At 46.4% G+C, this 24127-nt stretch overlaps 1 protein-coding gene across 2 annotated transcripts in view; it reads left to right on the top strand.

The window, feature by feature from the left end:
* The first annotated feature begins 307 nt into the window (after positions 1-307).
* Pdpn (podoplanin) overlaps positions 308-24127 on the top strand; it is a 46947-nt gene continuing 23127 nt past the window's right edge. Inside the window, exon 1 of one of the 2 annotated variants that reach the window (XM_006975446.4) lies at positions 308-605. In XM_006975446.4, coding sequence (XP_006975508.3) covers positions 539-605 — 67 coding nt within the window. In that variant the 5' untranslated portion in view covers positions 308-538. The remainder of the gene's footprint in view (positions 606-24127) is intronic. The other variant, XM_006975447.4, reaches the window with a different exon arrangement.

Below are 24127 nucleotides of genomic sequence, written 5' to 3'. Positions count from 1 at the left end.
TAGCCCAGTAAAAAGGAAAACGTAAGTTTTGTGCTTTCCTCTTCAAAACAGAATAGTAAATACAGTAGAAAAGTAAATAAAAATTATAAAGCAGAACTGTTTACTGCATGTGGCCTCTCTTTCTTTCTCCTGTGGTGGAGCACTCAGAAGCTTTTTTTTTTTTTTTTTTTGGCTTGGGCTGGGCCCCCGTGGTTGAGGCCCTGTAACTTTAAACCTGGCCTGAGGTCATCTTGTGATGCTGGCCAAACAGAGTCCGGGGGCGGTCCTAGATCTCTGGGCTGGGACCACCTGACGCCCACCCGCTCCCGCCCCGAATGAATCCGGAGACATAAAAGCTGACGGCGCCGCGGAGAAGTTGCTAGCTGCCAAGTTTGCTGTGCCTACTTTGGTGAGCCAAGGAAGCCGGGGCGCTCTCTGTCGCTGAGACTTCCAGACTCCTGCTGACTTCTTCCCGGCTGGGCCTATAGTTGCGAAGCCTATTTTCATCTTTTCACAACCGCAAAAACCAGCAGCGGGGGGAGGCTCCAAAGAGATCAAGATGTGGACCGCGCCAGTGTTGTTTTGGATTTTCGGGAGTGCGTGGTTCTGGCACTTTGCGCCGGGAGGTAAGCGCCCGGCATGAGTGGCTACCAGCACTTGCTGGTGGGGATGGAGGGAGGCGGGGATGCCTGGGCCTGGGATCTGAGAGTGCCAGGGAGAGAGCTGGGGCAGCTTAGAAGGAGCCAAGTCCCCAGGAACAGCCCGTGGGTGTGGCGGGAGTAGTCCGGATCCACAGGTGGTAGGGGTGCAGAATGTCCCTCCCCCCACCCCGGGGACTAATGACATGGGGTGGGAGGGTGACAGCCAAGGGAGACTGGACTGGCCCAAAGAGCAGTGTATTCGAGGAATGGTTACTGTCTCTGGATGAGAGGAACAGGCGAGAGGACAATAGAGGTCCCATTTGTGGGGATAGACGGTAGCCCGGGTGGGAGGCGGAACAGCTTGGAGTAGAGTAGGGGAACCGAAGGCTGCTGCCTTAGCAACCTTGTCTCTGCCTCCTTCCTTCTTCCTTTATGTCTAGCCCTGGGAATGGATGGAACCCAGGGTGTCCAGCATGCTAAAGCTGTACCTCCTAACCTGGAGGATTGCTGTGAGCAGTGAGGTGTAAGTGTGTTTGAGGCCATGTATTGAACTTGGCCAAGGACTCAATGGCTGAATTAGCATTAGTAAAAGATCAGTGGAGCCTAGATGTGCTCAGTTGGCAGAGTCCTTGCCTTGCATGCACGATGCTCTGGGTTCCATCCCCAGCAAGGTACAAAAGCCAGCATAGTGATGTTCACCTGTGTGATCTCAGCATTGGGGAAATGGAGGCAGGAGGATGAGAGTTTTCAAGGTCATCCCGGGGACTACATAGCAAGTTTGAAATGAGGCTTCAGGATCGTACCCACCCTATTTTATTTCTTGCCTTGTGTTTGTAGTTGTATCTGTTTCCCTGGTGGAGTCTCAGCTCTAACCTTGGTCCCTGGGGCCCAAACATCACCTGACAGTAGCAGTTGCTCAAATACTGATTGAAGGCCTCCTCAACAAGCCAGTGGTCTTCAGAGATGGAGGAATGTCCTTCCCGGTGAGGGAAGTGGTCTGTGTGAGCCTCGGCTTCTGTAATTCTCCACAGACGACACCTACCTAGTCTTAGGGAAATTATACAGCGTGCACTGGGCGGGGCTGTCTGCTTCAAAGAGACGAAGCTATTCTTTATGGGGTGCTGGGCTATTTCTGGCAACCCTATCTTTGAAACTTCTCCTTGCACTAGGATATATACAGTTCTGTATTTCAGTTCTACTTCCGTTTTGGCGAGACAATGTGTGTAAATGATACACAACTTTTCACTCACCCGAACCACATCCGAGGAAAGTCAGAGGCTGGTTACCATCCTTCCCCCAAGGCAAGAGTAGACTGCAACTCTCTTAAGCCAGCCTGCAAGGTGCTCAAAGTCATCTTTGTGCTATCCTGTAGCGCTGAAGAAAGAGGTCTGGTAAAGAAAGCGGTGGCCAAAGGGTGGCCATGTGGCCTGTTGTATGCAGGCCGTTCTGCTGCAAGTTTGAGGCATGCAGGGTTTTTGTCTGAGAATAATGAATATGGATGAGTTACTCCACTGAGCTGAGCTGTTATTGGGCAGCCAGGCTGGAGGTGATTGTGGTGTGCTAATTCTTCTATTAGGGCCATGTGCCATACTGATTTCATATAATCCCACCCCCTTTGCCATCTCTAAGGTGTTAGTAGATTCTAAAGAGGCCTGCTGTCCTCACATCTGGCATCTTCCTCCCTCACCAGGCCTCACTCTCCTCTGAACTTTCATCCAAAGCCTGTACCCCAGGGCCTGCCCCTTAGACAATTAATTTTTGTAAGATTCTGAAAGCTGCTGCTTGCCGCTAACTCATGTGTGCTCTTCCGGGACCAGTCCAAACAGGATTAATCATGTGGCAAAGAAATCATCCTGTGATTTCCCTGAAGTTCTTGCCAGTTTTGGGGGCCCTGGAATCCTCACGGGTTGCTGAGGTTTTTTTTTTTTTTTTTTTTTTTTTTTTTTTTTGTCGAGGCCTTGAATAAAGCTGGTTCTGTTAGATGTTCTGTGAGGGAAGCTTGGGCTTATTATGATCCCAAACTGAGTTCAGAAGAGGAAAACATGTTTGAAGCCATGTGTCCGGCAGCAGATAGCTGAGTGTACCTGTGACCAACAGTACTCAGCTCAGCTCACCACTGACTCAGCACTGGCACCTGGAGAGACCCAAATCTTGGCACGACTAAGGATGGCCCTGTCTAGTCGGCAGGACACCACTTTGTTGCATTCCCATCCCCCACCACATTCTAGGGATGTCAGCAGCCTACCTTGTTTAATCCTCAACAACTCCTGTAAATTATACCCTACTATCGCAGAAGTTGCCCGAACCAGGATTCAAAAGCTAATTCAAGCTCTTCAATACTACTAAACTTAAAAAAAAAAAAAAAAAATGGCTGAATTTGGTAGACTTCACTTTCAGTCCCTTAAACATGAATACAAACTCCTCTAAACTTAACACTTCCCTCCGTTATACACGACCCACACCAAATTGGTGCCTTGAAATTGATTGCCTTAGTTCATCCTGCCCGCAGAGGCTAAATACTTCCCGAGAGGGTGTGGCAGGTGCTGGGTGAAAGAAAGAAGTGTGTGTCACTGCCATCCTTGCCAACCAAGAACGAACCTGTGCTCCGGATCGCACGGGCTTATCTGAATTTTTGTCATATTTCTGGCTTCTGAGAGCAGCCATTCCAGGTTACAACTTGTGGAAGTATTTCGGGGGAGGCTGAGGAGGGAGCAAGCTCAAATACCAGTCTTTCCTGGAACTCTGCAGAGGATTCCCATTCCTTCCCATCATCCCATCTCTCAAAGAAACCCAGCTATCCTGAAACCTCTCAGAGAAGAAGCCAATGTGGTCTTGTTAGAGGAAGGGCCATGATTGTGGAGAAGTTGTGATACTCTTAAAGCTGATGAGGTTGCTGATAGGATTCTCTCGGGCTACACAACAGATAAAGTGCCCCTTGCCAGCAATTTTGAGTACTTTCTCAATAGATTTCTTGAAGTGTGTGTGTGTGTGTGTGTGTGTGTGTGTGTGTGTGTGTGTGTGTGTAGGTCAGATCTTCCTCAATTACTCTGTATCATACTTTTTGAGACACTGTCTCATTGCCCCTGGAGTTCACCAATTGCTAGACTTACTGAGCAGTGGCCCTTAGGGGTCTACTTGCCTCTGCCTCCCCAGTGTGGAGATAACAGATGCACGCCACTGCACCCTGCTTTTTATGTGAGTCTGGGGGTTGGAACTCAGAGTCTCACATTTGCATGGAGAACACTTGACTGAGTGTTCTATTCCCTGTAATGTTCTGGGAAAGGAAAGTGATGAGCCTTTTCAACCCTGATCTAATGGAGGACAGAGCCAGGTTAGGAAACCACTGGCATTCTGCCAAGTTCACCCAGGGCAGGAAATGGAGGTGGCTGTTTCCTCCCACATGTCTAACCACAGCGCCTGGCTGTCCATCATCCCAGCCCATTCATGGCCAGCCAGGTGATGGGAAACTCGTGAACATCAATGGAAAGAGTAGAGTAGGGTTAGAGAGACAGCTGGGCGGGTCAAATGCTTGCCGTGCCAACACGAGAACCTGAGTTTGGTTCTCAGAACCCATGGAAAAAAGCTGGGTGGTTGTAAGGATTTGTAATCCCAGTGCTAGGAATGTGGAGACAGGCAGATCTCTGAGGCTCTCTGGCCAACCAGCCTAGCCCAATCCACAAACTCCAGGCCCTTGAGACACTTTGTCTCAAAAAATAAGGTGCCTGGGGAATAATACTTGAGAGTATCACTTGACTACACACACACACACACACACACACACACACACACACACACACACACACTCAGGTAGGTGGATATGTCCGTGTTTGTGTCTGGTCCAGTGTCTTTGTCTCAGAGAATAGTTTGTATTTGGAGATGAGTCAGGCTAAGTTCAGAGCGAGGCTTTCGACCTTGGCCAGCTGATCACTTACTCGAGGAAACAGAAGACAGACATTGCTGAGGCAAGGCAAAGTGGATGCAGTTTCAAAAACAAAAATATATGGAAAGGACAGTTGCCTTTCCAGATGAAGATGAGCTCGTGACTTCGGTTCAGAGGGGCCCAAATTGCAGAAATGCCTGGAGAGGTATGGGCAGGTCAACTTGCACCACACGGAGCCTCTGAGAACTTCTGTTAAGTTGGCAGGGTGCAGGGGAATGCCAATAGTGTGGAGTGCAATCAGAGGCCAGGGAAGGGGGTGTGCAAAATGTGTAAACAGTACTGATGAGAGCAGGGTATTTCCCAGAGTCCATCATGGTGTTCCCATCAGGAGAATAAAACACAGCACACAAACAAAGCTGTGAGCCAGAGGAGAGCGCCCCACCCGAGGGAGAAAGCACTTCGTTTGCCTGGGATCTCTAGAAAGGGAGAGAGAGAGAGAGAGGAGGAACACTGTTGTTTGCTGCTGTGAAAGTTGCCCTGCCCAAGGAATTTGCTTATTTGACAAGTACTTATTGAGTTCTTGCTGTGTGTTTGGGCATTGGAGCATGGTGTTTTCCTGCTGTGAGCTCCTACAGGGGTGTCCTATTTGGCAGCCTTGGGGATTCTGACCTCAGTTAGGGTGGGTCCCTGAGCATCAGAGAACTTTATTCCCTGAATCTGGCAACACATTCCATCCAATGCTTTATGTTCTATAGAAGACCAGACATCTCCAGAACCCTTTTCACTCGAGAAGGGCATGCCACAGGTAGCAAATATCTACATAAAGTGCAGAAAAACATGTCTCATTTGTGTGTGTTCGTGCATATGCAGGCCAGAGGAAAATCTCTATCTTGCCATCCTTTTTTTTTCCTTTTATTTTTTTAAGCGATATGTATATGTGTCTGTGTGGGAGTATGTGCATATGAATGCAGGTGCCCACAGAGGCCAGAGGAGTCGGACCCCTCAAGAGATGGAGTTACTGGGAATTATGAGCAGCCTAAAGTGGGTGCTGGGAACCAAACTCGGTTCCTTTGGAGGTGTGGTATGAGCTCTCAACCACTGAGCTGTCCCTCCAGTCTCACTGTGTGGTTTCTCTGAGACAGGCGCTCTCACTGGTCTGGACCTTGTCTAGTACACCAGGCTAGGTGGCTGGCAAACCCCAGAGAGCCAGCTTGTGTCTTCCTCCTCAGAACTAGGATAAAAATCATACACCATCACACCCATTTTTTTTTTTTTTTTTTTGGCATGGTTCTGGGGATCTAAATGCGGTTTCCATATGTGGTGGTTTTGAATGAGCATGGCCCCCAGAGGCTCATATATTTGAATGCTTGGCCCAGAGTTGGTGGCATTGTTTGAGAAGGATTAGGAGGCATGGTGTTGTTGGAGGAGGTGTGTCACAGGGTGGGGGTAGCTCTGAGGTTTCAAAAGCCACACCATTCCTAGTCCCCCACCTCTTTCTGCTTCTCTTCTACTTGGGCCCTCTGAACTGTAAGTCCTAAATAAACGCTTTCTTCTCTGAGTTGCCCTGGTCATGGTGTCTCTTCACAGCAATAGAAAAGCACTAAGATGCACCATGATTGCAAGGCAAGTTCTTTACTGGCTGAGCCATCTCCCCATACTCCTGTGTCTCGTTCTTAGTAACATTTGGTTCCTGGCATCTTACTTACAATTTTCAATTCATGGAAAACAGCCTTTTCTGAGACTATCACCCCATAGGAAGATTAGATGTGAAGCTGCAAAGCCACACACTACATTCCAAATGGGGGGGTCTAATGGTCATAGCCACTTCGTAACTTTTCCCATTTGCTGAGCTAGAGTGTGTCAGCCACTCACAATCGCTGTTTCACTCAGTCCTCCCAGCACAACTACAAGGGAGGAGCTATTTACATTTTATAGATGAGTTACGAGGCTCCTCCAGGTTCAGACACAAGGACAGTAAGCGGCAACAATGGTCTCGAACTCAAATACTGGAGCATACCAAGAGCACACATCCTGGGCACACAGCCCCGGCCACTTAGCTAAATGGCCACTAGTGCTTGAGTTAGTGTCCCTGAAGATACCCCGAAAAGTGATCCCTCCAAGGATTTATACAGCAGCAGCACCATCTGTTACTGTTATACTCACAAGTTGTTTAATTAATTTTTTTTTGTTACGTACATGATTTTAATTATGTATCTGATGTCAAGAGTACTATGCTGGATAGTTTTTATTTTCAACTTGACACAACTAAGAGTCATCTGGCAAGAAAGTTACAGAATTGCCCAGAATTGCCCAATCCATGGGACATTATGATAATTGATGAGGGAAGGCCCTGCCCACTGTGGGTGGCACTGTAACCTAGGGAGGTGGTCTTGGGCTGTATAAAAAAACCTAGCTGAGCATGAGGCAGAGAGAGAGAGAGCCTGTAAATGGCCTTCCTCCATCTCTCTGCTTTAGTTCATGTCTTGAGTTCCTGCCTTGACTTCCCTCAGTGATGGATGATTACCTCGAGTGTTGCTCTTGGTTGTGGTTGTTGATCCCAGCAACAGAAAGCAATTAAGAACAAGTACTAAAATGCCGTCCCTGTCCCCTTCGGGACACATATTATCAGGGATTAGAGGGTGTGGTGGTTTGAGAACGGCCCCCATAGGCTCATCTAATTAAATGCTTGGTTCCCAGTTGGTGAAACTGTTTTGGAAAGGATTAGGAGGTGTGGCCTTGTTGGAGGAAGTGTGTCACAGGGGTGGGTTTTGAGGTTTCAAAAGCCCATGTCAGGCTGTCTCTGGCTCTGTCTGCCTCATGGTTGTGGATCAAGATATAATCTCTCAGCTACTGCTCCGGCACCATGGCTGCCTGCCTGCTGCCATGCTCCCTGCCGTGAGTGATGGTTGGACTGTAAGCCTCGGAGGCCATGAGGCCCTAAATGAACTGCTTTGTTTTATAACTTGCCTTGGCTATGGTGTTTTGTCACAGTGATAGAAAAGTAATCAAGACAGAGGGGGAGATGATGGAGAGAGGCTGGATGGTTAATAGATACAGGAGCGTAATTGATAGGCATGAGTTCCAGTGTCCTATAGCTCAGTGGGATAGCTAGGGTGGACAACAAACAACCATGTGTGTGGATGCAGCCAGTGGAGAGGATTTTGAGTGTTCCTGACAAGTGACACGTATCTGAGGTGACGGAAGCCAATAGTCCTGCTCTGTCCTTTACATACTATAGAAAAGTATTGAAATATTGTACTGTACCCCCTAAATATATTTAGGTGTACCAACTATTATTATTATTATTATTATTATTATTATTATTATTATTATTATTTGGTTTCCAGGCCTTTCTTTCTTGGTTTTGTTATTGGTTTTAAAGTGTTGCTGTTTTCCAAATTTTATTCTTTAAAAAAGAATTTCATGCATGAGATCTGTATTCCCATTATTTCTACCCTCCGTGTGTGTGTGTGTGTGTGTGTGTGTGTGTCTGTGTGTCTGTGTGTCTGTGTGTCTGTGTGTCTGTGTGTGTGTACCAAAAAGAGACATCAGCAATTTCTTCCCAATATTTATTATTTCAGATTTGGGTAGCACTAGTTTTCCTGGAACTCGATCTATAGACCAGGCTGGCCTTGAACTCGGAGATTTAGCCTGCTTCTGCCTCCGAGTGCTGGGATTAAGGTGTGTGCCACCGCTGCCTGGCTTTTTATTTCAGATTTATTGAGGTCTTTTTTCTTTTTTTTAAAGATTTATTTATTTTTATGTATTCAGTGTTCTGCCTGCATGTACGCCTGCATGCCAGAAGAGGGCGCCAGATCTCATTATAGATGGTTGTGAGCCACTGTGTGGTTGCTGGGAATTGAACTCAGGACCTCCGGAAGAGCAGCCAGTGCTCTTAACCTCTGAGCCATCTCTCCAGCCCTGAGGTCTTATTTGTGTGGGTAAAATGGGGGCTGGAGAAACAGCTTAAGCACTGAGAGTGCTTGCGGTGAAAAGATGAGGACCTAAGTTCAAATCCCCAGAACAGCATGAAAAGCCGTGTGGCCACATGTTCACAAGCACAATGCACCTCTAACTCCAGTACTGTGGAAGGTGAGACACACATGTTCACACGCACAATGCACCTGTAACTCCAGTGCTGTGGAAGGTGAGACAGGAAGCTCGCTGGGGCTTGCTAGTCGCCAGCCTTGCTCCAGGTGCAGTGAGAGACACTGACTCAAGGGAATGAGGCAAAAGTGATGGAACAGGACACCTAACAGCCTCCTCTGACCTATTTGTGCACCCATGGGTGCATACGTCACACCTGTCACACATACACACACATTAAAATTGGTGAATGCTAAGAAAAAAAACAAAGTGTCGCTGTGAATTTCACTTCAATGAAAGAAGTGATGCATGCATTCATTTTTTGTTTGCTTTTGTTTTCCAAGGCAGGGTTTCTCTGTGTAAGCTATTTCTTGTTGTCCTGGAACTTGCTCTGGAGACCTGGCTGGCCTTGAACTCACAGAGATCCACCTGCCTCTGCCTCCTGAGTGCTGGGATTAAAGGTGTGCACCACCACCACTTGGCTGCATTCATTTTTTTTTTTTTTAAGATTATTTATTTATTATGTATACAGCATGTATGACTGCAGGCCAGAAGAGGGCACCAGATGTCATTACAGATGGTTGTGAGCCACCATGTAGTTGCTGGGAATTGAACTCAGGACCTCTGGAAGATCAGTCAGTGCTCTTGACCTCTGAGCCATCTCTCCAGCCCCATTTTTTTTTTTTTAATGGCATGTCTTAATTGTTAATCATAAAGCACACTTTAACAATTTTAGATACTGGACAGGTGTGGTGGTGTATGCTTTTAATTCCAGCACTCAAAAGGCAGAGGCAGGGAGGGAGATCTCTGTGAGTTCAAAGCCAGCCCGGTTTGGTCTATATAGTGAGTTTCAAACCAGCCAGGGTTTGAATATAGTGAGAACCCATCTCAAAAAAAAAAAATTTTTTTTTTTAAAAGATACTGGACCGTTATTGGCTAGATAAAGATATTTCTTCCATTCTGTGAATTGGCTTATTTGTTCTTATTTTTTGATAGTGTTCATTAAAGCACAAATCTTTAAGAACGTGAAGTCTGGCTTGTCTCCTCTCCTTTTCTGCTCTTGCTGTTGGTATCAGAGTTGGAAGCTGCTGCCTAACCTGAGGCTGCAAAGGTTGACTCTTCCGTTGTAGGTTTAATTCTGGCAGTCGGGTGTGGATGCCCTTGCACTGAACTTCCGTGTGAGCCATGAGGTGGTGACACAGCTCCATTCTTTACCATGTGACTATTCTGTTGTCCCATCACCTTCCAGGATGAAAAGACAACTCTTCCTCATGAAGTATTTTGGTGCTTTTCCCCCAAACCAGCTGCCCATAAGTGTTTGTGTCTGGACTCGCCATTCTAGTCTGTTGGTCTACATGCTTACCCTTATGCAAAGTCTGCAGGCATTTGTAAAAACATTTCCCCATTGCTGGAAATTAAACACGAGGCCTTCACAGGCTATGCAAGTGCTCTGCTGCTGAGCTCCGCCCCAAGCCCATTTATATTTTATTATTTTTCTGAGATAGGGCTCTCTCGGTGCTGTGCATCCTGGCCTTGAAGTCTCGTGCTTGCTGAGATGCTCCTGCTGGGTCTACAGGGCCACCGTGTTAGTTATAATCAGCCTTGATCAGCCTTGGTTTCTGCAGATTTGCTTCACGTTTTGAAGTCAGAGTACATGCGTTCTTCCACTTTGTCCTCAATCGGGATTGCTTTGTCCCGTCTCATCTCTGTATTTTACTTATTTATTTTTAATATATATTTTGTTTATTTTACAACCCAACCACTGTTTTCCCTCCTCCCTTTCCTCCCAGTCCCTCTCCATCTCCTCTCTGCCCCTCCCCCACCCACTCCTCTGTTTCTATTCAGAGAAGGGCAGGCCTCCGAAGGATAGCAACCAAACATGGCGGTGCATCAAGTTGAGGGCTGGATGAGGCAACCCAATATGATAAGGGTTCCAAAAGCTGACTAAAGAGGCAGAGTCAGCCTCTGCTTCCACTGTTAGGAGTCCCACAAGAAGACCGAGCTACACAACTGTAACATATAATGCAGAGGGTCTAGGTCAGGCTCATGCAGGCTCCCTGGTTGTCAGTTCAGTCTCTGTGAGCCCCTACGAGCCCAGGTTTCATCACATTATTTTAAATGTCTGGGGCTCTTGCCTCTTAGAGAAGAACAGAATCCTTAAAAGAACACTGGAGCTGGGGTGTAGCTCAGTGGTAGGCCACTTGCCCGGCCGGCATGTGAGGCCCAGTGGAAAAGCATCTGGTCAGACGGCAGTCACCTTCTGTCAGGATGAAAAGCACAGAAGGAATGTCATCCAAACCTTCCGGTAGGAAAGGCAACGAGGAAAGTGTGGGGCTGGAGAGATGGCTCAGTGGTTAAGTGCACTTCCTGCTTTTACAGAGGCCCTGATTCACTTCTCAGAAACCACACGGAGGCTCACAACCACCTATGCTTCCAGTTTTCGGGGATCTGATGTCCTCTTCTGACCTCCGAGGGCACCAGGCATGTGTTTAGTATATGTACACACATGTAGGCAACCACTCATGTACACAAAATGAAAAGACATCTATTTTAAAAGGATGCGGTGGTTAGGTTTTCATCACTATGACCAGATCCCTGACTGAAAGCAACTTAGGGGAGGAAGAATTTGTTTTGGCTCATAGTTGAGGGAGTGGGGTCCATCATGGGAGGGGAGATGTGGGGACAGGAGTGTGAGGTAGCCGGCCACATTGACAGTCAGGGAGCAAAGGGAGAGAGAGATGAATGCTGGCCCTCAGCCTGCTTCCCCCTTTGCGCTCCGTGCTCAGTCTGGACCCCCAGGCCACAGGGTGCTCAGTCTGGACCTCCAGGCCACAGGGTGCAGCCGCTCTCATTCAGACTGCATGTTCCCTCCTGGGTCACACCTCTCTGTAAACGCCTTCGGAGACACAGCCACAGACGTGTCTCCTCGTGGACTCCACATCCAGTCAGGTTGACACCGAAGCCATCACAGTCTCTGTGAAAGGCAGGTAGGGTAGGTGAGCGGCGAGGGACAAGTTGGTGAGAGCAGCAGGCGTTTGCTCGTCAGTGTTAGACTATGAGGTGCTGGAAGGTAGCCATCAAGACACATCTCCTGGGCATGTGGAGGCCAGCGTTCTGAGAGGGGCTGAGCAGTGAACCTGGAGATGGGGCTGGACGCGTGACCTTCCCACGTGCCAGGACGAAGGGAGAAAGATGGCCAGGGACGGTCAGAAGATGCTCTGCTAGCCAAAGCAGCTATAAAAACTTTCATCCACCAGGGGCGGAGATGAAGTCCAGTCACAGATGGTTGCCCCGGGTGTGGTTCCCCAGTGCTATGTAAACAAAAACAAGATTATCTTAATGCAAAATAAAAACCTCCCAAGATGCAGCAGCTTCCGAACTAGGCTGAGGATCAAGGCCAAGGGCAGCCTCGTTCTGCACATTCTTAAAGGCTTCCCTGCCTGCGCTCACAGCTGGGATGTCTGCACCGCAGGTCCGATCTGAAGGGGCTCCTCTTCCATGCTTTCGAAATCGCAGCCACTCAGCTGAGGGCCCTGAGTAATCAGAGCTCCGAGTCCTGCTCAGTTCCCGGCAGATGGCAAGGGCTCCCACCCCACTGTGATGTGCTGCTCTGGGCAGCACCCTTAAACCATCCTATGAGGTCACCACTCAGCAATCTTCGCTAGAAGGTGGCCTTTCGTGCGTGCATGCAGCTCCTGCTGGGTTCCAGAAAAATTCTTAGGAGGTATGATTCCTGCCCACAAAACTGAGAATTCATTTCCCCTTTTACAGGAAAACCGTCTGCTCTTAGTCAAGAGCAAAATGATCTCCCCGAGTTGAGTAATCAAGTTGAAAGCTGGATTCAGCTGCCTATTTCACTGCTGGAGCAGTTTAGGGGTGAGCACCACAATGAGTCACTTCCTGGAGCCCCAAAAAGTGTAACTATAACTCACCTAGTCATTCTGTGGCCCCAGGCTGTGAGAATGACTGGGCAGCAAACTCAGCAGAATGGTGGGTTGCTTTAAAGAAGGTTCTAAAACTATGTAGGGAGGAAATAGTAAATGGCCCGGTGTGGCTGAGTACTGGACTGCCATGGAGACACTGCCTCCTGTCCTCCCTGCGGAGTGAGGGACTTTCTCCTGGGCATTGGGTGTTGTGAAGTTTTGAGTGGACAGCAAAAGGCCTTGGCAGCCCAGCCTCAAGCTCCCGAGGAAGTCATCCATGGTCAGCTGTGGATCCCAGCTTTTTCTTTAAAGGACAGAGGCTCAGGGTTGGGGAGATGGTCACTGGCCAGCCAGCTGGGCCTACCCAGCAAGCCCCGGGTCCTGTGAGACACCATTTCAGAAAACAAGGTGGGTAGTTTCTAGGAAGTACACCTGAGGTTGACTTCTGTGTGGGAGGCCAGCTCCCACCTTTTGAAGGGTTCTTATGAGAGAGGGATAAGAAAATATTAGATAGAAGGAGAGACCTAGTTGACGAGAAGAAAGACACAAACACAGGATAGCTTCAGGAGAGCCTGGATCAATACCCAATGGCCTCTTCCATTTATTCAAAAGGGCTTTTTATAACAATGCCAAGGGGCAGGGCAAAGACACCCCCCCCCTCCTTGCAAGGTCAAAGCACATCCAACAGCCAAGTGCGGACCCTTCCAAACACCTGGTAACCACACCAGTGACCAAATCATCCATTATGCAGTCTGCTGGGTAAAGCAAGCTCAGATTCTCTGACCCTCCCTGAGTAATTTGGGCCTCCATACCTCTGACCTCCACGTGTGTGTACACACCTGCTCGTACACCTGCCCACATGTGCTCACACATGTGTCTACACATCTGAGGATAGACACACACAGACACACATACACACACACACACACACACACACACACACACACACACACACACACACACACACACGAGCTTGCAAGGGTGAGTGAGACAAGAATGACCCAGAGACATAGTTGTTGAGGGTGGGATTTGCACTCTGATGGCTCTTGACATCTAATTTGCCACAACCACTTGCTCACCAAGTTGATGGTTCTCTGACTCTACCTCACCATCCTCCTGAGAAGCAGGGAGGATGCTTGTTGCAAGGGTTTTGTAGAGACCGTGGGAAAGCACAGGGCACTAGGTTTTTTTCATTCTATAATTTCAGTCAGAAGGCGCCATCGTCAGAATCTCACCTCCTCCACAGTTCTGTCCCCTTTCTCTCTCTCTTCCTTCCTTCCTTCTTTCCTTCCTTCCTTCCTTCCTTCCTTCCTTCCTTCCTTCCTTCCTTCCTTCCTTTCTTCCTTTCTTTCTTTCTTTTCCTTCCTTCCTTTCTCTCTCTCTCTCTCTCTCTCTCTCTCTCTCTCTCTCTCTCTCTCTCTCTCTCTCTTTCTTTCTTTCTTTCTTTCTTTCTTTCTTGGTTTTTCAAGACAGGGTTTCTCTGTGTAGCTTTGCACCTTTCCTGAAACTCACTCTGTAGCCCAGGCTGGCCTCGAACTCACAGAGATCCGCCTGGCTCTGCCCCCCACCCAGTGCTGGGATTAAAGGCATGCGCCACCGCCGCCCGGCTCTTGTCCCCTTTCTGAGGGGAGAGGAGTGGGTCTGCTTGGGTGACCTGGAGCTAGGCCCTGCCCCTTCCACCTGCCCAGTGACTTACTGACTCCTTCCTCTCAAAATGAAAATGGGAGTCCTTAACAGTCATTAACCTGTTGTCTTTTCTATTTTCTTTCCTTTTTCATCCTCCTTCTCCTCTTCATTACAACCTCCCTGTAGCCCAGACATACCTCGTATTCCCAGACTTTCTTGGTTTTCTTTTCCTTTCTCCCTCCCTGTCTTTCCTTATTCCTTTCTTTGACTCTGGGGATTGGTCCCAGGATCCCTGTACGCTAGCCATGTACTCTACCACTGAGCCACACCCCAGCACTGTCCTTATTGCTCTTGTCCAGCTACAGAGATGTCCAAAAGCTGCTTCCAATCTTTAGGAGGTGACCCACAGGGGCCAGCCATCCCGGACAAAGCACAGGAAACCTTTGGAGCACCATGCACGACCTCCATCTACTGTGAGGTCAAGGGAACAGACGCTTAATGTTAGTGTGTAGGATTTCCTCAGAAGAGCCAGGAACCCGTCTTAGTTCACCTCAGTTCTGACATCCTTCTCCTAAGTGGGATGGAAGAGGTGAGGTACACAGCCTACCAGCCGGCAGCATCGTGCAGTTGTGTCCCATCTTATCAACCAGGCTTGGTCTGCAGGCTTGACAAAAACCTGTGACAGTGAGGGACAGGCAGGGCAGCAGAGTCAACCCTCTGTCTTCGCCCCTCTTGCCCTACAGTAGGGAAGGTGCTCACCAACTCTGCAGTGAAGGCCGCTGCACACTGGGAGGGGAACAAATCCAAGGAGTGGTTCAGAAGAAACCAGTTCCTTGACTGGACATAAACTTAGCCATCGGTCACTCAACAAACACCTGCCAAGACCCTACTGTGGCTCCAGAGGCTGGCAGTGCGGGCAATGTGTTGGGTGACACCATGTTCTCCCAGAGGGAAGTAAGTGAAAGCATTTCTGTAGGTTCCCGGGGCGACAGGGCCAAGCAACATAGAGAGTTGTCTAGCATAATGGAGTTGTTTAGCCCAGGTATGCTGGTACCCGTGCCTCTAATCCCAGTCTCAGACGTCTGTGGCAGGAGGATCATGAATTCAAGACTACCAGCCTGTGCTACACAGTGAGAACTTGTCTCAAAAAAGGCAAAGAGAGGACCTGGAGAGGTAGCTCATTTGGTAGAGTGTTTGGTGTGCAAGGATGAGAACTGAGTTCAAGTCCCAGAATTTGTGTGAAAATTAAAAACAGCCAGGCATGGTGATGTATGTTTATAATACCAGAGTCCAGGAGAAAGAAAGAAAGAGGCAGATCTCTGGGGCTTCCTGGCTTAGCCAGCTTAGTGGAATTGGCAAGTTTCCATCCAATGAAAGACCCTGTCTCAAAAAATAAGATTGATAGTATCCTGAAGAATGACCCTGAAGTTGATCTCTGATACACACACACACACACAAACACACACACACACACACACACACACACACACACACACACAAGACACAGGTACAGACACTCAAAGGAGAGAGGAAGAAGTTTTTCAGAGCCACTCTCTTGATCAGGTGAACAGTTTGCCAAGATGTGTAGAAAGAGTGAAGAGACACTTAAAAAAAAAATCCTTGGCTACATCAGGGCTGATGCTGGCTACACCCAGCAACTACTCGGTGTTGTATTGAGGAACATGGCTTCTGGGGAATGGCTTTCATATCAGAGGAGCTCTCTACACATCTGCTGCTGCATCCATATTCCTAAGAATGACTTCAACAGAAGGCCAGGAACAGGGCTGGCCCACGGAGCACCAAGAAGAGCATCAAAGCCGTGGGAAGCAGAGGGGCGTTCCACCTCTCCTCTTGGCTGCCGAAACCCACTTCCAGGTAGCTTCCGGGGAAGAGGCAGGAGCTCCTGGGGACCCCAGTGAGAGGTCAGCAGGGTTGATACCATCTACAGTGTGAGGTATGTTTATTTTGAGACTTGGGGGTGTACTTTTGAGACATGATAGGGAAATATGCAAAGCCTTTATGATGGGGATAAAGAAACAGAAGAGAGGATTTGTTTTTCAAAATGGATTCTGTGTGTGAGATGTATGTAAGTGTTCATGTGGATGTGTGTACTGTACACACATGTGGAGGCCAAACATGCATGCCAATTGTCTTTCTGGATCATTCTCCACTTTTTAAGTTTTTTTTTTTTTAATTACTTTCATTTTATGTGCATTGGTGTTTTTGCCATGGGTGTCGGGTCCCCTGGAACTGGAATCACAGACAGCCTTGAGCTGCCATGTGGGTCCTCTGGAAGAGCAGTCAGTGCTCCCAACCACTGGGCCATCCCTCTAGCCCCTTTCTCCACTTTTTAAAAATTATGTTGCCTGTGAGTGAAGGTCCCAGAGTCAGAGCCCCTGGAGGTGGAGTTTTGGGCAGTGTGAGTTGCCTAACCTGGATGCTGAGAATCAAACCTTGGTCCTCTGCAAGAGCAGTGCGCTCTCTCTCTTAACCACTGAGCCTTCTCTTCAGTTTTTGAGATTGGCTAGACCAGTGCTGGGATCTTAGGCACACAGCCACACTGGCTTTTCACATGGGTCCTGTGCGGCAAACACTTTACTGACTGAGACATCTCTCCAGGCCAGGATTTTATTTTTTTATCTTTCTTATTTATTTATTTATTTATTTATTTATTTATTTATTTATTTATTTATTTATTTATTTATTCATTCATTCATTCATTTCCCTGGACTTAATTTTTTATTTTATTCATTCATTCATTCATTCATTCATTCATTCATTACCCCCACCACACACACACACACACACACACACACACACACACACACACACAGCTGTGTAGCTCTAGCTATCCTGGAACTCACTTTGTAAACCAGGCTGGCCTCAAACTCAGAGATCTGAGATCTGTCTGCCTCTGCCTCCCGGGTGCTGGGGATTAAAGGCATACGCCACCACCGCCCAGTTTAGACTTACTTTACTTATTTCCTGGGGGAGGGCCACATGCATGCCACAGTGTATATGTGGAGGTCATAGGACAACTTTTGGGAGCCAGTTCTCGCCTTCACTAATGTGGGTCCTAGGGATAAACTCAAGTCATAGTTTTGGCTACCAAGTTCCTTTATCCACTGAGCCATTTCCCTAGCCCAGGGGACTTGTTTTTCCTAATTAAAATTTTTAGGTTAGCATAGGAAGAGATGGCGTCACCATGGCATCAGCAAACATAGATGACAATTTGCTTTGTTCTCCTCTTCACTGACCCCTCCATCCCCCGCTCCAGCTGGTTCCCTTTCGTCCCCGGGTAGTTCCTCTTCTGCTTTCCTATTGCATGTGTTTCTTTGCTGTCTTTATTTTCCACCTCCCCTAAGGTTTCCTCTTCCCCTTATGATTCTCCTAGTTTTGTGACCTACATACACACATACACACACACACACACACACATAAACACACATACACAAACATGCACACTCACAAACACACACACATATAAACACACACACATAAACACAGACATGTAAACACACACACATATAAACATACAAATAAACACATACATGTAAACACACACACATATAAACACACACACAACAAACACACACACATACACACACACAAACACATAAACACACATATACAAACATGCACACTCACAAATACACACACATATAAACACAGACATGTAAACACACACACATATAAACACACACACAACAAATACACACATAGAATTTTATGTTTAGGTTTAGCCTATGAGAGCAACATGCTGTGTCTTTCTGAGGCTGATTTATTTCCCTAAACATAATGATTTCCGGTTGAAAATAAACTTTTATTTTGATTGTTTTGGGGTTCTTCAGGGGAAGTTGTTTTGTTTTGATTTGTTTTGTTTATGACAGGCTCTTCATGTGTAGCCCAGACTAGACTCAAATTCAGGATTCTCCTGCTTTTGCCTCCTGAATGTTGGGATCACAGGCAGGTGCCACCAAGGCCACTGATAAATGGCTTCTGAAGACACTACTTTGAGATTCAAATTGCTCCAGATGAATAGAACTTTTGAATTGTTTGAATAAGGATTATTTTTTTAAATAATTTATTTCTTTTTATTTTATGTGCATTGGTGTTTGGCCTGCATATATGTCTGTATGAGGGTGTCAGATCTTGGGGTTATAGACACGTGTGAGCTGCCATCTGGGTGCTGGGAGTTGAACCTATGTCCTCTGGAAGAGCAGCCAGTGCTCTTGACCACTGAGCCATCTCTCCAGCCCCGAATAAGGATTATTTTAATAAGCTTGTATTTAATAGACTTCATTCTATCTACTTGTTTGTTTAGAAATAGAATCTTCCCTGGGTAGTTTGTGCTGTGCCCTACCCCATCAGATCTATTTTACAAATATTTTTTTCAGATTTTTTAAAAAATCTTTTCAAAATCATCTCTCTATCCTGAATGTAACTGGGAGCATATAGTTTTCTTGTTGTTGTTGAGGCCACCATGTCTCCTAAAATGCATAACCTGAACTTGCCAGGATTTTTTTTTTAAGCTGTCTACTTATTTTGATAACTGCAAGAATCATTTCAAAGCCATTTAATCACCAGTATTCAAAGGCATGTCTGGGCATTGAGGTGTGGTGCAGCCTTGAACGTGAAAGAGACCCCAGCACTGTTGGCCAACAACCACAGATTATCTTTGAAGATCCTGGGAGTGACCTGGCTCCTGACTCTTTGTTTCTAAAGTATCACCTTTACCATTTCAAGACACGATGATTTGGAACCTGCCCCTCTAGTGGTCGGATTCTAAAGTTACAGGGTGACCAGCAGGAGTGGAGGAGACAAGTGAAATGGCTTCGGGGTGAAGAAGACACAGCCGCTGGTGGTGACGTACCCCATTAACCCCAGCACTGGGGCTGGGGGCAGGTGGATCTCTGAGTTTGAGACTATCCTGGTCTACAGAGTAAGTTCCAGGACAGCCAGGGCTATACAGAGAAACCCTGTCTCAAGCAGGGTGTGTGTGTGTGTGTGTGTGTGTGTGTGTGTGTGTGTGTGTGTGTGTGTGTGTGTGAAGGTGCCTGCTGCTAATAACAACCTGAGTTTGATCTCCAAGATCCACACTGTGGAAGGAAAGAACTGACTTCCACATGCATGTGGTGGCACACATATGTGCCCCCCAACAAACATATAAATAAATAATCGTAATAAAAATAGTTTCTTTTATAAAGATACCAAGAAAGAAGAGTAGGGAACCCCTTATCCCGTGGAGTTGGGGACAGAATTGGAGCTGTTGACCTAACTTCACTTAACTTTCTGAGTCACGTTTCTGCATCAAGTCAAAGGAAGCTCCCATAAGTAACACAGAATGGCTCCCTAGGGCAGCTAGCTTTGTGTGGCTACTCCTGGGAGATGTTAGCAGCAGAGCTGAGGCAGCTGAGCTCTCTCAGCTACAGCTCCTGGCCAGTGAGTTTGTTTCTGTACATCACAGGATGATGACAGCCACTGGCTCCCGCCATGGCCTGCCCAGTTCTTTCCTGGTTTTCTTTCTTCAGAGCAATACACCAGTGTTTCTGTTGCAGGACACATGGAGTACAAGATGCTGGATCTTGGATGCTTTGGACCTGGGCTTCTTACCTTCATTGTTAAGGGCTTTCAGACTGCATATTGGCCTGCATTATCTTCTTTAGAGAGATTGAAAAGCTTTGGGGTACCAACCACCCAGACACAGTAGTATCAGTCAGTCCAGGAATATCCTTCTCTCTTTTGTTTTTTTTTTTTTTGTTTGTTTGTTAGTTTTTAAACAATAACCAAGTAGACAACACTCATTGGCATTTTTCATGCATCCTCTAACAGACTCACACTTCCTCTCTCCAGTTCTCCTTGGTCTGTAACAAGAACGCCCCTTATTCAATAGCAGATGCACTCTGATGTGGTTCAAGACACCTTACTTTGTGGGAAAACCTGGCTTGTTTTTTGTAAATGGAGGCAGAGCTTTTCTGTCCCATCTGCCTGTTCCCAAATACCCGACACCTGCTTCCCAAATTACCACACAGAGGCTTATATTAATTATAAATGCTTGGCCAATTGCTCAGGCTTATTACTAACTAGCTCTTACATTTAATTAACGCATTTCTACTTATCTATGTATTGCCATGTGGCCATGGCTTTACCGGTCCTCTGGCATCTTGTTTCTTGGGTGGCTCACTGGCATCTCCCCCAACTCTGTCCTTCATCCCAGTCCTCAGTTTGATTATCCCACCTAACTTCCTGCCTGGCTACTGGCCAATCAGCATTTTATTAGCAAATGAGAGTAACACATAGTCATAGTGTACAGAAGGATCATCCCACAGCAGTCATTTCAACAGATTCCAACCACATAACCCTTCCACTCTTCACCCAAAGCGTCAGCAGCTACTTCTGTGGTCATGCACTTATTTGTCATAGAAAGTACAAAGTTTATATTCATCATCCACTTCAGTGAGTCTCTGACAGCCGTAACTGGATGGAGAGGTTCAGCTTCATCTTGACACAGCTGTCAGCCCAGGAGGCATCATGGAAAAGAGCCCTTACACAGCTTTTTTTCTTGCTTGCTTTGAGACAGGATTTCACATTGTAGCTCAGGGTGATCCTGAACTCACAAGTTTCCTGCCTCAGTCTCCTAAGCACTTGTGAAATTACAGGCATCAGCCACCACACCCAGCAGGAAAAAAAAAGGTTATTTTTCATTTTGTTGTATGCATGCATGCAAGTGTTGTTGATTTATTACATGTGATACTAGGGTGTGAACCCAGACATACTGGGCAAGCACTCTGTAGATGAGCTACACTCCTAGCCCCATGGGCTCCTGTCTTCATGGTGACTGCTGACTTCACTTGAACAGAAAAGCAAAGGACTGTCTTTCCAAGACATGCATACTTTTATATATGACATCTTCCCTCTACTTTGCCTCCCACAGACACAGAGGAATGTGTGGCACAGTGACACCTGACAGCTATGGTGTCACCTTTGAGCTCCATTATAATCTTACTAACAGAGGTTGTTGTGCACTGAATCCTGTCATGTAAGGCATACCTACATATTCCTGTTTTATGGACCACATCAAGTAAACACAGACAATCAAACTGTTAAGTATGCAAACAGAGACTTAGGGAAATAGACATGAATATTTACATAGTCCAAACAAGGCTTTGTGAGGATGGTGTCAGAGAGAGAAAATAAGATGTCTGATTACTGGCTGGGCTTGGGCTTGCCTTTTTCAAAAGAGATCCAAATGCCAACTAGTAGAAAAATTGGCTATAGCATCTAATATAAAGAGTGTATCCTCTCTCTCTCTCTCTCTCTCTCTCTCTCTCTCTCTCTCTCTCTCTCTCTGTGTGTGTGTGTGTGTGTGTGTGTGTGTATACCTGAAAACTTGTACATATATAAGGCTGATGTGTGGAGTCTTCCTTAGGTACTCTCTATTTTTGAGACAGGGTCTCTCACAGACCCTGGAGCATTCCAGTTCTGCTACAATGGCTGGCCTGTAAGCTCCAGGGATCCTCCTGTCTCTTCCTTCCACCAGCATTGGGGTTACAAATGTGCATCACCATACTCAGTTTTTTAAAAAAAGATGTATTTATTTTATGTGTATGTGTGTGTCTGTGATATGTATGTGCAATAACCATGGAGGCCAGAAGAGGGCATCAGATCCCCCTAGAACTGGAATTATAGGTAGTTGTGAGCTGTCATGTAGGTGCTGAGAACTGAACCTGGGCTCTCTTCAAAAGCGACAAGTGCTTTTAACCACTGAGCCACCTGCCCAACCTCCATTTTCAGCTTTTTTTTTTTTTTTTTTTTTTTTTTTTTTTTTTTTTTTTTTTTTTTTTTTTTTTTGGTTTTTCGAGACAGGGTTTCTCTGTGTAGCTTTGCGCCTTTCCTGGAGCTCACTTGGTAGCCCAGGCTGGCCTTGAACTCACAGAGATCCGCCTGGCTCTGCCTCCCGAGTGCTGGGATTAAAGGCGTGCGCCACCAACGCCCGGCTCCATTTTCAGCTTTTATATAGGTGCTGGGAATCAGTGCTCAAGTCTCCCCATGCTTTCACAATAAGTATTTTCCAACTGAGCTGATTCCCCAGACCCACAAAGAATATATTCATAATGCAAAAAGTATGCTAGAAAACTCAAGAGATGGAATATCATAAGAGGAAAATGTCATTGATGGTCAGCAGCCAGATGGGACTACTCATTATCATAAATTAAAGAAATACAAATGAAATCAAAAGACTGAACACACATTCAAAAGATTTTTATTAAAGATTTGTGACTGCAACATTGTATCTACTACAATATCCAGTTTAACATGCTATCAAATTCTACAACTTTAAAAACAAACAAATATCAGACCTAGGTATTGTGATAACCTGTAATCAAGCACTTAGAAGGATGAGGCAGGAGGATTTTAGGAGTTTAGAGCCAACCTGAGCTACATAGTGAGATCCCATCTCCAAGCAAACAAAAATATGAAAGAAGTGCTATACACAAATATGTTCTTATTTGAATAATTTTTAAGATTTATTTTTTATTATTTTTATTAATGTGTATGTGTATGAATGAATGTCATGTGTATGCAGATGCTCTCAGGCCAGGAGAGGACATGGGATCCCCAGGAATTTGAAGTTACAGGTGGTTGCGAGCTGCCCAATATGGGTAATGGGAACTGAACTTGGGTCCTCTGCATGAGCAGCAAACACTGTTAACTGCTGAGCTATCTCTCCAGCCCCTTAAATAATTTATTGAAAATCTGTAGCTGGAAGGTTTCTCCAGTCCCTCCCAGCCCTGTGGTCCTGCCTGCCCTGCCGTCCCATAGCCACTTATAAAATAATTATTCAGAGGCTTAATATTAATTACCAATTGTATGGCCTATGGCAGGCCTTTTGCTAGCTCGCTCTTATAACTTAGCCCATTTTTATTAATCTATAAGTTGTCACGTGGCCTTGGCATTACCAGTTTGCTGGCATCTTGCTGCATCTTCAGCAGCAGTTGGCATCTCCCTGTCCTCTTCTTCTCTTCATGTATCTGCTTGGATTTCCTACCTGCCTCTAAGCTGCCTTTCCATAGGCCAATGCAGTTTTATTTATTAACCAATCAGAGCAACACATATTTACAACATACAGAAAGACATCCCACAGCAAATCTTTGTATATTTATTTTTTGTTTGTTGGGGGTGGGGCATATATACCATGGCATGCATTATATACCATGGCATGCATATGGAAGCCAGAGGACAACTTGAAAGAGTGGGTTCTCTCCTTCCACTATGTGGGTTCCAGGGTTGGAACTCAACTTGTCAGGCTTGGCAGCAAGCACCTTTACCAACTGACTCATCTTGACAGCCCATAAATTTGAAAGTTGACTTAGTTATATTAGAATTATACACAAAGACAAAATCATTCATAGAGTCTGGTGATGTTGCTCAGTGGTTAAGAGCACATGCTCACAGCCTGGGTTTGGCTCTTTCAGAGGACCTGGGTTTGGCTTCCAGAACCCATGTAGCAGCTTACAGCAGTCTGCAAACTGTGTGCAATATTCTGGTGCACAGTTAAGTTCTTGGCTTCCAAACCTTTTAAGAACCTTAATGTAAAATACATTAGTTCAGCTATCTCCTCCTAAAGAGTTCAGATTTTGACTTAGCTTTTTAAAAATAATTTTTTGAGACTTGTTTATTTAATATGTGTGGCTGTTTGTAATTAAGTACATGCAGTGGCCATAGAGGCCAGAAAAGGGCATCAAATCCCCTGCAACCAAGGTTACAGACAGTTGTGAACTACCATGTGGGTGCTAGGATTGAACTGGAGTCCTCTGGAAGAGCAGCCGGGGATCTTAAACCATCTCTCCAGCTCCCTGACCTAGCTTTTTAAAGAATGGCAATAAAAATGCCAAGGGATGGATTTCTCTCATGTGGAGAAGTTCTGTTGATTCTCACTCCCATGCTAGCTGCAGCTGAGTATGTCAGGAAAGCGTACTCAGGTGACTGGG

Source organism: Peromyscus maniculatus, chromosome 2 (genome assembly GCF_049852395.1).
Source record: "Peromyscus maniculatus bairdii isolate BWxNUB_F1_BW_parent chromosome 2, HU_Pman_BW_mat_3.1, whole genome shotgun sequence".
NCBI lineage: Eukaryota > Metazoa > Chordata > Mammalia > Rodentia > Cricetidae > Peromyscus > Peromyscus maniculatus.
This window is presented reverse-complemented; position numbering and strand designations above follow the sequence as displayed.